General features: G+C 56.0%; 1 protein-coding gene across 1 annotated transcript; it reads left to right on the forward strand.

Annotated features, from left to right (window-relative positions):
• The first annotated feature begins 4457 nt into the window (after nt 1-4457).
• On the forward strand, nt 4458-12116 carry SP7 (Sp7 transcription factor). Its single transcript, XM_069584304.1, has 2 exons — nt 4458-4522; nt 9209-12116. Exons 1-2 carry the CDS (start codon nt 4502-4504, stop codon nt 10481-10483), a joined length of 1296 nt encoding a protein of 431 aa, XP_069440405.1. The 5' UTR covers nt 4458-4501; the 3' UTR covers nt 10484-12116.
• Nucleotides 12117-15699: the final 3583 nt, after the last annotated feature.

Below are 15699 nucleotides of genomic sequence, written 5' to 3' on the forward strand. Positions count from 1 at the left end.
GATGAGTCAGCGGGCCGCAGAGCAGGGGGGGGTCTGGGTGGGGGTGGGGATGCCGGGGTTCCCCAGGGCCAGGGAGTTTACCGAGCCCATGTGGGTCTCTGACTTCTGGTGGATATGGAGGATAAAGGATCAGCAAGTCCCCAAAGTTACCGGCGAGTTTCCTACACTGGTAGGAATTGCAGGCAATAATGTGTAGGACTGGCAGCGCCTGCCACATCACCCTTATGTCCAGATTCTTATACGAAGAAGAGTTCCTAAATCCCCTAGATTTCTAGAGCTCTAAGGTTGTGATGACAGACCTGTGTATGTATATATATGTGATATTTGCCACATATGTAAAAATGTGTATTGAGAGTCTGTGTGAGTCTCTGTAGGTGACTGTGGGTCTATAGGCATGTATAGGTGCTAGTGTGTGCATTTTTGTGACTGGAGGTTAGGGTCAGTGTCTTGGTGTGAGCATCATCTGTACAATGTATGTATATATATCAGTGTGTGTCAGTGTGGATGCCTGCAGACTGTATGTATATTCATAATTCATGGCATGTGCAAGAGCATATCTGAAAGGGATACAGACTCATTAAGTCTGTATCAGAGAACGTGCTGATCTGTATCTCAGGACTCTGTTCCCGGTTTGCTGGTGACTCTCTAGGGTAGCCAAACCCGTGACAACAACAAAGAAACAGTTAGCAGTCCTCTTGGATTGGGGCTGTCAGAGGAAGCCCAGGGTGGGCAGAAGGCAGGGAGGTGGGAGGAAGCACTTCCCTGAGGAGAAGGGAGATATAGGTCTCCCACTCTCCCAAGGGTCCACTTTCCCTACCCCCACCGACCTTTCCAAAAAAGAGCTAAAGAGAACTGAGGCAGGTTCCAGATTCAACCCCCTCTAACCTAGAAATCCCACCCTGCTTCTTCTAGGGAAGGGAGGCAGGGAGGGAAGGGAGCGTCCCTGTGGTTCAGCTCGGTCCTGGGGTTGAAAGATCAGAAAGGCACCATCCCACCCCTTCCTTCAGGGGCGTCCATCTCTGGAGCTCAGTGTCTGGGTGGCCATGGGCGGAGGCTGAGGGGCCCCCAGGGTGGTGGGGGGTGGTGGATAGAAACCAGATGCCTAGGGGGTTTATACTGGAAGGACCAGAGCCGCAGCCTCTACCCGCCCCTGCCACATGGCGCCTCTGCCTGGGCTGCCCCACCCCCTGGGAGGCCGGGCTGAGGGAGGCCTGAGAGAGTGGAGGCAGGTCCTTGGTAGGGCTCCCAGTTGCTGACCCCAGCCCCTGGGGAAGCTGGGAAGGGCGTGTGTGTCTGGGCCCAGGAATAGCAGGGTCTGGACTACAGGACTATCTTAAACAGGGTGTGGAAGTCAGAGTCCAGGGTCCTGAGGGAGGGAGCTGGGAGCTTCAGGCAGCCCCTCTGCCCTGGTTTCAGCACAGACGTTTGGGAGGGGGCTCTGAGTCCAGGCACTGTCCCACTGGGGTTGACACATCAGGGGCCCTGGCTCACATCTTCCAGGGATCCTGCTCCTTGCCCTTCCCTAGCACTCCTGCTCCCCCTACCCCAGTAGGATTAGGGATCCAGATCCCCAAATGAAGTGGAGACGGCTGGCCATACCTGTCTCCCCTTACCCTCTTCAACCCCATACCTCCTCTCCTCCTGCCTCCATTTCCTTTTCCGTTGCTTCCTTTCTTCCCCAATCTAGTTGGAGCCTCAACCTCTCACTCACCTACCATCTCTTCTCTGGAGTCTAGACTTTGCTCCTCTGCCTCAGTGGCCTGCCTGGTCTAAAAGCGGGATGGCTTTCTGCTGGTGATGAAGTAACTTGCCCAAAGCTTCCCCTTTTCCTCACCAACTTCGGAGCTGGGCTTGGGGAGGGGGGCCCAGAAATCCATCTGGCACCTCAGGCTCAGAAACACCCCCCACCAGGGGGAGACTTCGAGGTCATGGGACACCCCACCACGGGCACTTCCTCTTGGGCAGACGGGTGGGGTGGCCCGTGTAATCATCGGACACAATTATGGACTATTTATACTTCATCCCCGCCCCCCACCTGCCTGGCCGCTTTAACCCTCTGCCTCCGCTGGACCTGGCCAGGCCTCTTGCAGTTCTCCGTCTTGTTCTTCTGAAGCCATTGTCTCCTCATCTTTGTTTCTCTGGGCCTATTTCTGTTCCTTTTTTCTGCTGTTTGTGTGGTTTTTTTTTTAAGCCACATACTGGTCTTGTGTTTTCCTCTCTTTTCTCCATATTATTTCTCTAGTGTCTCTTCTGATTTTATTGGATTGTTTCATTTGCTCTGTATGCCTCTCAGTCTTTCTGTGTTTCTTCTTTTGCTTCTTTTCCTTTGTCTGCCAGTCACCTTGCTTCCCTAACCCTCTCCTCAAAAGTTGAGTCTACAGGGTTCTGTTAGAGAAGTCAAATCCTGGGGCTGGAAACCCTAACTCCCCCACCATCCTTCCCTGAACATTGACCCTGTCTGCTGGTTAAACTGCAGGTAACTCTCCCAGGACTTCCAGCTGCTCCTGCCCCCTCCTCAAGTTTGCCTTGAGAAGCTGAGCTGGGAGAGTATGAGGAGCCTGGAGGTGGGCACCCAGGAAGAGCAAGTGAGGGGACTGACTGGGGAATAAGAAGAGCAGGGAAGGACCAGGCTCCATTCCTCTGCTGGGCAGGGCTGGCCCGGGGAGAGGGGTGTGTAGGGGAATAACTTGCAAAACAACCTCGTCTGGCTGGGCCCCTCAGTGGGAGACATGCTGGTTCTTCCACTTGGCTGCCCAGTCTTCTCTCTCCCATAAACTTATCTCAGGGTCCAGGTTTCAATTCATAGACTTTTTTGCATTCCCCTCTTCCAACTGGGTGACTTTCTTTTCTTCCCCATTTTGATGAGAAGTCAAAGTTTGGAAGTCCTGCCTAAGCTCTAACTTCAATTCTTCCTGCTGCAGGGGGAATCAATGCATGACAGTGAGAAAGGGAACCAGACCCACTCCCAGGAGAGCATGAGCGCTCATGAGAACGATCCATCAGAGGTTGGAGACTGGATGTATGTGTGGCCAAGAAGGGCCTAGGACTGGTAATTGGCAAGAAATGATGGTGTCTGGGGTCTGTCTTTGGGGGAAAGGAAGTTGATCCTAAAAGGCCAGGCTCGGGCACGGATGCGTTGACCCAGTGACTTCCTACCCCCTACCCTCCTGCCTGCCTTAAATTTTCTCAGATATGCAAGATCTAGCTTCTGCCCCACAAAGGGAGGTAGGCCTAGGTGTCACTTCTCAAGACTGAAACTGAGGTACTGGGAGGAAGACTGGGGAGTCCCAAGCCTGTGCCAAGCCCTCCCCACCCTGTCCCTCCCTCTAGGCCTTGCTCTGGAACCTACCTACGTGACCCTCAAATGCTTGGGCAGCAGAAAGCCTCAACCCCAGAGCACACGCTCCCTCCTGACTTTCACAACACGGCTCTCCTGCTCTCGAGGTCGGTGACTGGGGAAGCAGGCATCTCTGTGGTCAGCTCGGATGTGTGTGTGGGGCGTGCGCGCCTACAGCCATGTCACTGCGATCATCTGTGTGTGAGTTTGTCTCTGTTCATTCATGACAGTGGCCGTGCCCCGGTGGGGAGCCCTGCGCGCGTGGACGTGCACATGTATCGTCCTGTGTTTGTCCGTGAGTGTGTATGTCAGTGTGTTCCAGTCTCTCTGTGTGAGTGTCGTCCCCAATCCCCCATCCCCCCCCTGGATCTCTAATTAGTGGTTTGGGGTTTGTTCCTTTTCCCTCCTGTTCCTTCCCTCGGCGGCAGCAGCGGCGGCGGCAGGAGCGGCAGCAACAGCAGCAGCAGGAGCAGCAGCCGCCGCCGCCACCCGCGGACCCGCAGCCAGGACTCCGGAGTCAGAGCAGGATTCTAGGATCAGAGCCTGAGTGGGAACAGGAGTGCGGCTGGCCTAGGAGAGGAGCGGAGCCCTCCTCGGACCCGCAGGCGACCCCTTGCCAGCACTCCCAGTGCCAGACCTCCAGAGAGGAGAGACTCGAGACACCCAGCCCCTTATCCCCCAGGTACAGGACACTCGGGAGCTCTGTCTGGGAGGGATTCCCACAGCCGCCTATGGGATGGCTGGGGGCAGGGTGTGGGGCACCTGGGCCCACTCTGCATCTGCCCAGACCCTCAGCGCCCCTGGCATGCCCTGACACCTTGCCCTGTCCCTACCCCTCTTGCTTCCCTGGGAGCCCCGTTTCTCCTCTCCCGCCCAGATCCCTTCTTTGGGGGAGCTCAGCAAATGGAGCAGGAAACTTGGGCCCTCTGCCTCCCTCTCTCGCCCTGCTCATTGGATCCGGAGCCTTCTCCGCTGGGAAAGCTGTAATTAGAGGGTGGATCCCTACAGACAGAGAGCAGCCCCCCCACCCCCACCCCCTAGTCCCTTCTAACTTTAGATCTCTTCTCTCCCATTCTCCCATTCTCCCTCCCTCTCCCACTCCCTCTCTCCGGCTCAGCTCTCTCCATCTGCCTGGCTCCCTGGGACCCGTTCCCCAGCCTCAGGATGGCGTCCTCCCTGCTTGAGGTAACTGCCCCCTCCTTCCCCCAGGACACCAGCCTGGATCTTAATGGTCCTAATCCCTGTCCACTCCCACCTTCTAACTCACACAGACAGTTGCTGTGGTGCTTGTCACTTCCAGGGATCAGAGGACGGGTGGGGGGCAGGAGGCGGAAGAAAGGGGAGGAGAGAGAGCAGGGCAAGGGGTCACGGAGCAGTCAGAGGAGGACAGAGGGGATTAGGTTAGAAGAAGGCATGGACCCCTGAGGTCTGCCAAGCACACCAACTCTGAGGAGTGGACTAGGGATCGAGGGATTGAGAAAGGAAGGGGAGGGGAGTGAAGAGAGAGGAGTGGGAGAGAGATAAACTGGTAGGGGACGGTGGAGAGAAATAGGCCAGAGGACTGGCTGAGTGGGCACTGGGCAACAGTGAGTACATGGTTCTCTGGGGGTCCTGGCTCTCAGGACTCACCCTAAGCAGTGTCTTGTCTGGTTTGTAGGTGGGGAGGGGGCTGGGCTTCTGGGCTGGTAGCAGAGGAGGTGGGCAATGAGAGAAGGGAGAGGGCAGTCCATGTATGTGGGGGGGCTGACCAGAGGAACTGGGCCCAGGTCTGAGAGGCAACCAAGGAGGAGGGCCAGGGTCTGAGGCCGCCTGCCCGGCTCACAAATATTTAGCTTTCAGCCAAAGACAAACTCAGCTCTATTTTGGGAGTGGGAGGCTCCAGGGCGGACCGGGCCACTTCCCCTCCAGGCTGGGACCCCAGCATCCCTTGCCTCTGGCACTGAGGATGGAGGGAACTAGGGTACCATGGGGGTCAGGGCTTGGGGGCTTGAGAAACTGCTGACTCTGCCAGGGCTTCTGAGGGACTCATGGCACATCACAGTTGGAAAGGCGGACTCAAAGTCACTCAGAGGCTGTCTGAATGTCCTGAGTTCTCCTTGCTTCTGGATCTCTGACTCTGTGTCTCTGTTACCACTTCTACTTTCTGGCTCCCTCCATAGGAATTTGGGACCAGAGAGCCCTTCCCAAAGATCAACTCCCGTCAGTGGCCTTGACCTTCTCTATTCTTGGGCCCCTCTGAAGGCCCCATGTCTGCTCCTAGTATACCAGCTCAGGTCCAGGCTGACTCATTCAGCCTTGCAGGAGAGGTGTGTGGGAGATGGACCAGGAGTCTCTTAACATCTGTGTTCACTGGCCTGCCTGTGAGTGTCAGAATGTAAAGCAGCACACCTGCATGTGTGGCTGGCTCTGTGGGAGCACAGGTGTGTGTACAGGCTGGGTCACCCAAGTATCTGTTAGTCCAAGTGGGGAATGGTGTGTGTAAGGCTGGTGGATAGGGAGCCTGTGCCTGAGTTTGAGGGAATGGCATGCGAGGCAGTGGGGTGGACACCATGACCTAGTTGGGGGTCCTCAGGGCTATGTCTACCCTCTGCTGCAAGGAGGCAGATTGCTCACCCCACCATCTCCCCAAGAGACTCTTGATTGGGCCATCACTGAAATGCTGTGCTTGGTCTTGAGGAAGCTGGAGGACTAAGGTGCATGGAAATCCTGGGTCCACCCAAAGCAGGGGCCGTGTCAATGGGCGTGGGCTTCATGCCAGAGTTGCCAGCGTGGCACTGGTGCCTGCGGGAGTGGCTGGGCCAGAGGTCTGCTGGAAAGACATGGGATCAGGGTAGCATTTGGCAAGAGGAGCGTGTCCTGGAAACTGGACTTTCTTGTCCCTCACTCCCTGTAAGCTGGAGATGCCCCTAATACCAAGGCTTCCAGCCTCTGTCTCTTTCATCTATCTTGAGGGGCACCTGGGCCCTCAAGCTTCTTCTTATACCCCCATCAGGAAGTCCTCTTGGACAGTGGGAAGAACTTGGGGGTTCAGAGAGGGAAGCTTGACAGGAGGCTCACCTGGGCTGAGTGAGAGATGCAGAGAGAGGATCAGGGAGGAGGGAGAAATGGGGATGGGGGCTAATGAGGATGGAGACTTGGAAGCTGGAAGAACTAAACAATTTGGGAGGAGGCTGAAAGTGGAGAACTGGAAACTGGGACCTCAGGTGGCCAGTCAGCACTCAGATGTCCAAGTGAGCCTTGCAGTGCGAGGTCAGGGGAAAGAGGGCGGGGTCCCCTCCCCCTGTGAGAGTGAGAGCTGGGACAGCTCCTTGTCTTGTTCTTTCTCCAGAGATTCCCCCTTCAGTACTTAAAAACCTGTACTGGTGTGGTTGCCATTGTTTTCAATGGATGTGGGTGGAAGCAGGAGGAAAAGCAACTCGAAGGCGGGCTCCAGCCCCCGGCTCCCCCACATGGGGACACAGACGCACATATTTAGAATCCTTAACCAGGACCCTCTCCCTAGTTCTCGGGAGAGCCCAAGCAGCACGACAAGGACACTGAGGCTGCGATGAGCCTTAGCCAAGTGCCCAGCTCTTGGCCTCCAGAACCTTCTGAGCTGTCTGGTGCCCAGCTCCCCCTTCTCTGTTCCCCGGGCCCTGGGGCTCTCTGTTCCCCAGGGCGGGGGTCTGCTGTTGGCCTGGGGCTGCTTGCCTTCTCTCACCCCTCCTTCCCGCCCCATGGCTGGGTGGGGTCCTTGGGCTTGGCTGAGGCCCCTGTGGCCACAGTGTGAGGGCCGGGCGGGGGGGACCGCGTCGGCGTTTTTAAAAATAAACCGACCGCAGGGAAACCAACGGAGCCGGGCCAGGCAGGCAGAGGGGGAGGGGGTGGTCAGGGGGAGAAGGAGGGAGGAGTGGCCTGGTCTGGGGGTTTTCTGGAGCCCAGCACTGGGGGGATTTTCTCTTAGGTAGGAAATCTGCCTCCCCGGGACCTCCCCTCTTTTCTTCCTTCCCCCTCCTTTCTTTTCTCTGCTTTCCTGTGCCTTCCTTGCCCAGTCTGTTTCCATCACCTCTCTTTCTTTGTTTATTCTGCTTTCCTCTCTCTCCCTCCTTTTGTCGTTTTTTCCTTCTCTTCTCTTTCGCATCCCTGCCCATTTCTGCCCCTGTGGGCCAGCTCCCACTGTTTTCACTCCCCACCCCACCCCCTACCACCAGGGGCTTTAAGGTCAGGTTCTCTGCTCTGGTTCTATGGGTCTCTGCCCCTCTCCTTTGCACAATACGTTTCGACCTTTCCTTTCCACTAGGATTTGCCTCCTGCCCCAGCAGCTGCCCTGCCTTGCCCACCTCTGCTTGGGAGGTGGGAGGCTCCAGGGACACCCTGGCTGGGAAGGATGCAGGGCTTCTGTCATGGCCAGATTTGAGGACACTTTTGATGGTTCAAATTTGGGAGTCCATGCTGTCATCAGGACCTCAGAAAGAGGTCACTGGGCAGGGGAAACAGCAGGTTTCCCTTTGGGAGCAGGGCAAGGCTGGCGATTGCACACGCAGCCCTCACTGCAAGCCTCTAAACCTCAGATCTTCCTCTAGGATTGGTGTCACAGGCACAGACTATGCGCTAGGAGCTAGCAGACTGGCCTGGGAACCCTGCATTCTTGGGTTCTTTTTCAGTTTTACTGGGAAGGTACCAGGCACATTTTTGCTGTTGTCGTTGAGGGCCCCCGTCAAGGGACTATACAGGGTCAGCTTCTGACTTGCTTTTGGTGGGATTCTCAGTAATGGATGCCTATGCATGCCAGCCAGAAATCCAGGAGGGCACCATTTCCTTCTGGGATGCCCCAGAGCTGACTCAGGGAGGGGCACCATGAGTTCCTGAGGGATGGTGATCTCGGGGGGCTTGGCCTGGTAGCAACAGCACAAGGGGCATTTGGTATTCCTAAAAGACCCCTGTGCCCTGCATCTATACACGTTTCCCTCATTTCACTGTGCTGGAGGGGTCTCTACGTGTTAGGGGACACTGAGGCATGGAGGGAGGGGTGTGGCTATGAGCCACGATCATAGCCAATCCAATTCCCTGCCCTGGAGGGGTGTGAGGATTTCAGCTCTCCAAGCCCTCCCAAAGGGGTACCAGCTGGCTCCACAAAGCAGGAGGTGCCTAATGCCCGCTTGAAAGACATTCTTGCCTCAGCCACAGCCCTGGCTTGGCGGCAACCCTGTTCCCTCTCAATGTCCCAGTGTCTCCGCCGTCGCTTCCTCTTGCTCCCTGGCCCAGGGTTCCTGCCAGGAGAAAGAGATTCCTTACCAGGGACATGAGGACACTGCTTTAGGGTGACTAGGCCACTGCCTTAGTCAGGAGATGAAGTAGAGACAGGAAGTGAATAAGGGGTCAAGCTGGGAAAACCTGGAACAGGGGCAACTACGGTCCCCTAAGACTTCGGCTTTTCCCCACGCTGCTCTTTCAGCCTCGTCTTTCCTCTCCAAGTCCCCCACCATGGCCTCTGCTCCCAACCCACTTCCAGGGGTCAGGATCCCTAATACTCACTGCATCCAGGTGCTGCCTTGACCCCTGGCTCTTCTCATGGCTTTTTAAGAAGCATCTCCTGTTCCTCAGAGGCCCTTGCACATCCCCAGCATCACAGGGAGCTCTGCCTCCTGCCTGTTCGGTTGGGTGTTACCGCCCCTGTCTTGGTCCTCTGCTCTTTTTCCAGACTCTATCTGAGCTCTTCCCTGGGTCCCAGTCCTCACTGCCCATCCCCCTCCCTGACCTTACCTCTGAATCCCCGTCCTCTTCACCTCTTCCTCACCACCTTTGTTCTTCTGTTCTCCAGGTCTCCAGGCCTTGCAGCCCTTCTGCACATCTCCTTTTCTCCACCTAAACACTGCTTCTCTCTCCCCACAGGAGGAAGCTCACTATGGCTCCAGCCCCCTGGCCATGCTGACAGCGGCGTGCAGTAAATTTGGCAGCTCCAGCCCTCTGCGGGACTCCACGACACTGGGCAAAGCAGGCACAAAGAAGCCATACTCTGTGACCAGTGACCTTTCAGCCTCCAAAACCATGGGGGATGCTTACCCAGCCCCCTTCTCCAGCACCAATGGGCTCCTCTCCCCCCCAGGCAGCCCTCCAGCACCCACCTCGGGCTATGCCAATGACTACCCTCCCTTTTCCCACTCGTTCCCAGGGCCCACGGGCACCCAGGACCCTGGGCTCCTAGTGCCCAAGGGGCACAGCTCTTCTGACTGCCTGCCCAGCGTCTACACCTCTCTGGACATGGCACACCCCTATGGCTCCTGGTACAAGGCAGGCATCCACGCAGGCATCTCACCGGGCCCAGGCAATGCTCCTACCCCTTGGTGGGACATGCATCCTGGGGGCAACTGGCTCGGTGGCGGGCAGGGCCAGGGTGATGGGCTGCAAGGGACACTGCCTGCAGGCCCTGCTCAGCCTCCATTGAACCCCCAGTTGCCCACCTACCCGTCCGACTTTGCCCCCCTTAATCCAGCCCCCTATCCAGCTCCCCACCTTCTGCAGCCAGGGCCCCAGCATGTCTTGCCCCAGGATGTCTATAAACCCAAGGCAGTGGGCAACAGTGGGCAGCTGGAGGGGAGCGGTGGAGCCAAACCCCCCCGGGGTGCAGGCACAGGGGGCAGTGCTGGCTACGGGAGCAGCGGAGCAGGGCGCTCCTCCTGTGACTGCCCCAACTGCCAGGAGCTGGAGCGCCTGGGCGCTGCCGCAGCCGGGCTGCGAAAGAAGCCGATCCACAGTTGCCACATCCCAGGCTGTGGCAAGGTGTATGGCAAGGCCTCCCATCTGAAGGCCCACCTACGCTGGCACACGGGAGAGAGGCCTTTCGTCTGCAACTGGCTCTTCTGTGGCAAGAGGTTCACCCGTTCGGACGAGCTGGAGCGCCATGTGCGCACTCACACCCGGGAGAAGAAGTTCACCTGCCTGCTCTGCTCAAAGCGCTTTACCCGAAGCGACCACCTGAGCAAACATCAACGCACCCATGGCGAGCCAGGTCCGGGACCCCCAGCCAGCGGCCCCAAGGAGCTGGGGGAGGGCCGCAGCGCTGGCGAAGAAGAGGCCAGTCAGACGCCCAGACCTTCTGCCTCACCGGCACCCCCAGAAAAAGCCCCTGAAGGCAGTCCGGAGCAGAGCAACCTGCTGGAGATCTGAGCTGGGTGGAGGTCTCCAGCCCCCTGAGGCTGCCTTACCAGCCTCTCCTGGCTCTGTGGACCACTGCTTGCGCCTCACCCCCTCTGCCCCATGCATGTTGCCCTTTGCAACTCTATCCATCTCCGCCTCTTCCCACCCATTCTGGGCCTGAGTATCACCCTGCATGCCTCCTCAGTTTATTTCCTCCCCTTGCCATGAGACCCTTCTGCAAACTCTCATCTCAGGCCGTCACCTGGTGCCTGATCTCTGCACTCAGGGCTTCAGAAGCTCTTTCCTGGCCACTGCACAGTTTCTCTGCTCTTACCAAACCAACTCACTTCCCCTCCATCTGGGCTCCCAACACTTCATTTCTCCATTTCACTAACTCCTTTACGTGCATCTTTTATGCCTCCCAAGCTTATTTACCACTATTCCTTAGCTTTCAGGCTCCAATCTTCTCAACTTTGTAGTCCACTGCCTTCTATGCTCCAGAGCGTTTTTTTACAAACAGTCATGATGATGATAATGATAATTTATTGCCCCCTGGTGGCCTCTTCATTAGGGACCAGAGTTCGGGGGATTGGGGTAAGTGACCTGGCAGGGAGCAGGGTGCCAAGAGGGGGCAGACTGGTGGGGATCTGATCCCAAAGATGGGGTGACCCCAGGGTCAGGGAGGCTGCCCCCAGGCATGTATATTTAACCCCTATGTTCCAAGAGAAATGAATAGTAATAATAATAATTCTATTTATCTAAGTTATGATGACAGGTCAGGTAGAGTGAGCTAGGGAGGGAAGGGGGTCCATTTCTGCTATGGAAGTTTTAGCCAAATGCATCTCTGTCTAGAAAAAGTGATAGTGGAGATCTTGTTAATAGAACTTCTATCATCAGGGTCTCAGTTAATGGTGTTTCTCTTAACGGAATCTCTAATAGAGTGAATTAGCTAGATCTCTGTTAATGAGTTGATGGGGTATCTCACAACTAAGGGATCCCTAATATTTCCAGTCCTGGCCAGAAGCTGTGAAAACTCAAGCCCTATGGAGGGGAGAACTGGAATGTACTCCAGATTCCTTGACCCCAGAGCAGGTTCTTCCACTGCCCCTCCTGACACCATGACCCCATTAGGCTAATCCCTTGTTGCCGCCTTTAACAGAGCTTGCAGCTGCCATCTTAGACATGCTCTTTGGGGAAGCCCATCTAACCCAAGGAGGACATTAGTTTGGAAGTGTCTCTCCTGGAGAAAAGGCGAGGAAGGCTTCCTCTGGGATCAGATCAAGAAAATCGAGTATTTATTGAGTGCTTACTCTGTGCAAGGCACTGTGATAGGCTGGTGCCCAGAAGTCATGAGAAAGAAGAATTTATAGCTCTAGGAGGACAGAAGTCCCCAAGCTGACTTGGGGTTGCATCCACAGGCCGGCAACCTGGGACTTCCGATGCTCCCAACTTCACCTCCAGTGACTTTTAAAGCCGCTTCGTGCCTTTGAATGCCTTTCCTGTGACTTTGGATCCTCCTTTTCTACTTCTTGCTCCCTCAAGGCCCCAAGTTAAAGGGTTAAAGCCGCCGGAGCTTGGGGAGAGGGTAATATTGTGGAAGGGAAGGGATCAAGCCCTCATGGAGTCTTTTTTTTTTTTAATTTAATAAATAAAAGTTTGATTTTACATTTTGTCATGCTGAGGGAAGAGGAAGAAGAGGGGAGAAAGGTGAGCCACAGGATTTCTCCTTGGCAATCCGGGGAGTCACCAGGGGCATTGTGTCCTGCCTGTTTGCACGTTACGCCTGGGATAGAATACTTCGGCCGTCCCGCCTTGCGGCGGAGGTGTTTTTAACAGCCCAGAGCTCTCTGCGGAGTTGGAAAAGCAAAGAGGTTTCTTCCCCGGCTCTTCCTCGGGCTCGGAACCAGCGGACCTGGCCCGGCATTAGCCGGGACGCGCGCCGGCCCCGTGCGGAGTACCGCGGGGCCAGAGCCCGGCGCGGTGCGGCTCCCGCGGGCGGACCCGCCTGGCACGTAACCCGCCCCCGACCCGGGGCCTGCAATCAGTCGTGCCCGCCACGGAGTTAGAGGCGGAACAAAGGGCACTCTGTGGCGGCCAGCCCCCAGCCACAATAGGGCTTTGTGCGGCCCCCGCCCCCTAGGGCTCCCCCGCCAGGCAGAGGGGCTCACCCGCAGCTCCCCCGGCCTGGGCCCGACTGCGGGCGGCGCCCCAGTCCGCCGGTACCCCTCGGGGGCTCGGGAGAGGCCCGCCGCGCTGCAGCGGGGAGGGGTCGGCGGGTCCCAGGCGGCGATCCGGCCGAGCTCGAGCTGCCGGCCCCCTTCCCACCCCGCCCCTGTCCAGGTGCGAAATCTCCTGCCCTCGGGCGGGGCGCAGGGCTTCAAAGGCGCTTTGAAGAAGGATCGGAGTTCCGAGGACTCTCCCGCGGGCCGGGGGCCGCGGCGGAAGAGAGACTGAAAAGGGGCGGGGGACGCCTAGGCTCGCGGCGGCGGCCCGAAGTGGACCCCCGGGCTCGGCGCTACCCCGCTGGGCCGGCTCCTCGGGACCCCCCAGGGCCTGGCCTTCTCGCCTGCCGGTCTCCGCCTGTCCGGTGCCAGCTCCCGCCCGCCGCAGCCTCGCGGTCGTCCCCTCCCCGGCCCCTCGGCCCCTTTCATCTTCCCTAGACTCCGCTTGGGGTTTTGCTGGTTTCTGGGAGATAAAAACCGCCTCAAATAGCGGCGGCGCGCTGCCAGGACAAACAGGGCCGGGCGGGCCATGTGCGCCTGGTTACCGGCCCCGGGCCGGGGCGCCGGGCTTCGGCGGGCCCGGGGAAGGGGCGGCGGGCCGAGGTCCAGGCACCCAGGCTCCCGTGATGCCTCCCGCCTCTCAAAGTAGGGGGCCCATTTTAGAAGTTTCGGGCAGCGGCAGGGGCGCTGCCTTGGTTTCCCGCCCAGGTCGTAGGGAGGGGCTGGGGTGGAGACCGCCTGCTGAGAGCTCTGCGCCCCCGGGACTGTGGGTCTCAGTCACTGTGTCGCCGGGGCCACCGCGCCCCCTGGTGAAGTTAGTGGAGAGTGCGCTAGGTCCGGACTAGCCTCCCAAGACTCTGGGAATGGTGAAAAATCATTCAACAAACGTTAAATATGTATGGGCTTCCCTGGTGGCTCGGACGGTAAAGAATCCGCCTGTAATGCGGGAGACCTGGGTTCGACCCCTGGATTGGGAAGGTCTACTCCAGTATTCTTGCCAGGAGAATCCCCGTGTACAGAGGAGCCTGGCGGGCTACAGTCTACGGGGTCACAAAGAGTCGGACACGACTGAGCAACTAAGCACACACATGGGAGATGGTGACTGTGTGTGAATACACAGAGCACCGTTTCCTTCTCTCCAGGTCACATTACTGGTAAGAGGCAGGCACCTAACTGATAATTATAATGCAATCTGTTGGTGAAAATCAGGCTTCATTGAAGGGAGGGTGGAAGGTGCAGGCCCAGGCTGTAGTGAGTTTTGGGGGTTGGATGGTGCCAAGGTTAAGATACAATGAAACTGTTTGTGGGTGGGACTTCCCTGGTGGTCCAGTGGTTAAGAATCCGCCTGCCAGTGGGGGGGACACGGGTTCCATCCCTGGTGCAGGAAGATTGCACACAAGGAAGAGCAACCAAGCCCCATGTTGCCGCAACTCTAGGCCAGTGCTCTAGAGGCTTTGTTCCCCAACAGTAGAAGCAATGGCAGTGAGAGTCCCAAACACAAGGAAAGAGTAACTGCGACTGCCAGCAACTTGATAAAGCCCTCACACAGCGAGGAAGACCTGGTGCAGGCAAAAATAATTACATTAATTAAAAAAAAGTTTGGGAGTGGCATCTCACTGTTCTCCACAGATCTGTTGCAGTCACAGACTCCCACTTTCCCTTCAGTCCTATACTGCTTTCCTGTCTCAGCAAGTGCTTTCTCAGCCAGTTTCTCCAAACTACCCCGTTTTTATATTCTGCTCTTTTACACCTTTTGTGACTTCCTAGGCAACAGTAAGCTAATGGCCAGAGAGGGTACTCACAGTGTTGTCCGTTTCGTATCACCTGGGGACTTTTTGGAGCTACAGCTTCAGAGCTCCACCCCAGAATTTGTATTTTAACAAGATTCTCAGATGAGTCCCATGTTTATTAACCTTCTGGAACCCCTGGTTTTCTGACTCAGGGTATAAAGCTTGAGGGGAACTTTTCATGTAGAAAAGAGGGGCAGACAAAAATATTAAACCAGAATGTCTCTCCAATGAGGCTGGTTGCTCTTGGGAGTGGGGACTATGCCTTATACAGTTCTGTGTGCCCAGAGCCTGAGCCTTGGTATTGTTGAGTGTGTGTGTGCACACACATGCACACGTGCACGCACGCGTGTTCGGTCATGTTCAACTTTTTTCGACACCATGGACTGTAGCCCGCCAGGCTCCCCTGTCCATGGAATTTTCCAAGCAAGAATACTGGAGTAGGTTGCCATTTTCCTCTTCAGGTCATCTTCCCCACCTAGGGATCAAACTCTTGTCTCCTGCATCTCCTGCAGGGGGATTCTTTATCACTGTGCCACCTGGGAAGCCCTGGAATTGCTTATTAATATTTGTTAAATGAATGAACCAATGTCCAGGGTCACCTAGTTTGTGGCAGAGTTAGAGCTGTTTATCTCCTGTATCTGCTTAGTGCTTTACAATTTATTAAATGGCCTTGTTTTCATTTTTATGTATGGGAAACAACCATGTGTGAGCGCCCTCTGCAAGTGAGGGAACTGAGGCTCAAAGAGTTCAATGATTTTCCAAAGTTACACAGCTGTAAGAAGAGGAGCCTACAGTCTGCATTAGACACCAATTCTATTAATAACTCCATTGTTATGAATTAGAGTAAGATAAATATCACTTAAAAATTGCAGCATAGTTGATATACAACATTGTATTAGTTTCAAGTGTACAATTCAGTGATTTGATACTTTTATAGATTATACTCCATACAGTTATTATAAAGTATTGACTACTTTCCCTGTGATATATTGGCTACAATGTTTCAAGTGTACAAAGTAGTGATGTTATTTCTTTAAACTCCACACAAAGTTATTATAAAATATGGGCTATATTCCTTGTGTATTGCTGTTGTTCAGTTGCTAAGTCGCGTCCTGACTCTTTGTGACCCCACCAACTGTAGCCCTTCAGGGGCCTCTGTCCATGGGATTTCCCAGACTGGAGTGGGTTGCCATTTCCCTCTCAAGGGGATCTTCCCCGACCAAGGATTGAACCA

This window comes from Ovis canadensis, chromosome 3 (assembly GCF_042477335.2).
Source record: "Ovis canadensis isolate MfBH-ARS-UI-01 breed Bighorn chromosome 3, ARS-UI_OviCan_v2, whole genome shotgun sequence".
Lineage (NCBI taxonomy): Eukaryota > Metazoa > Chordata > Mammalia > Artiodactyla > Bovidae > Ovis > Ovis canadensis.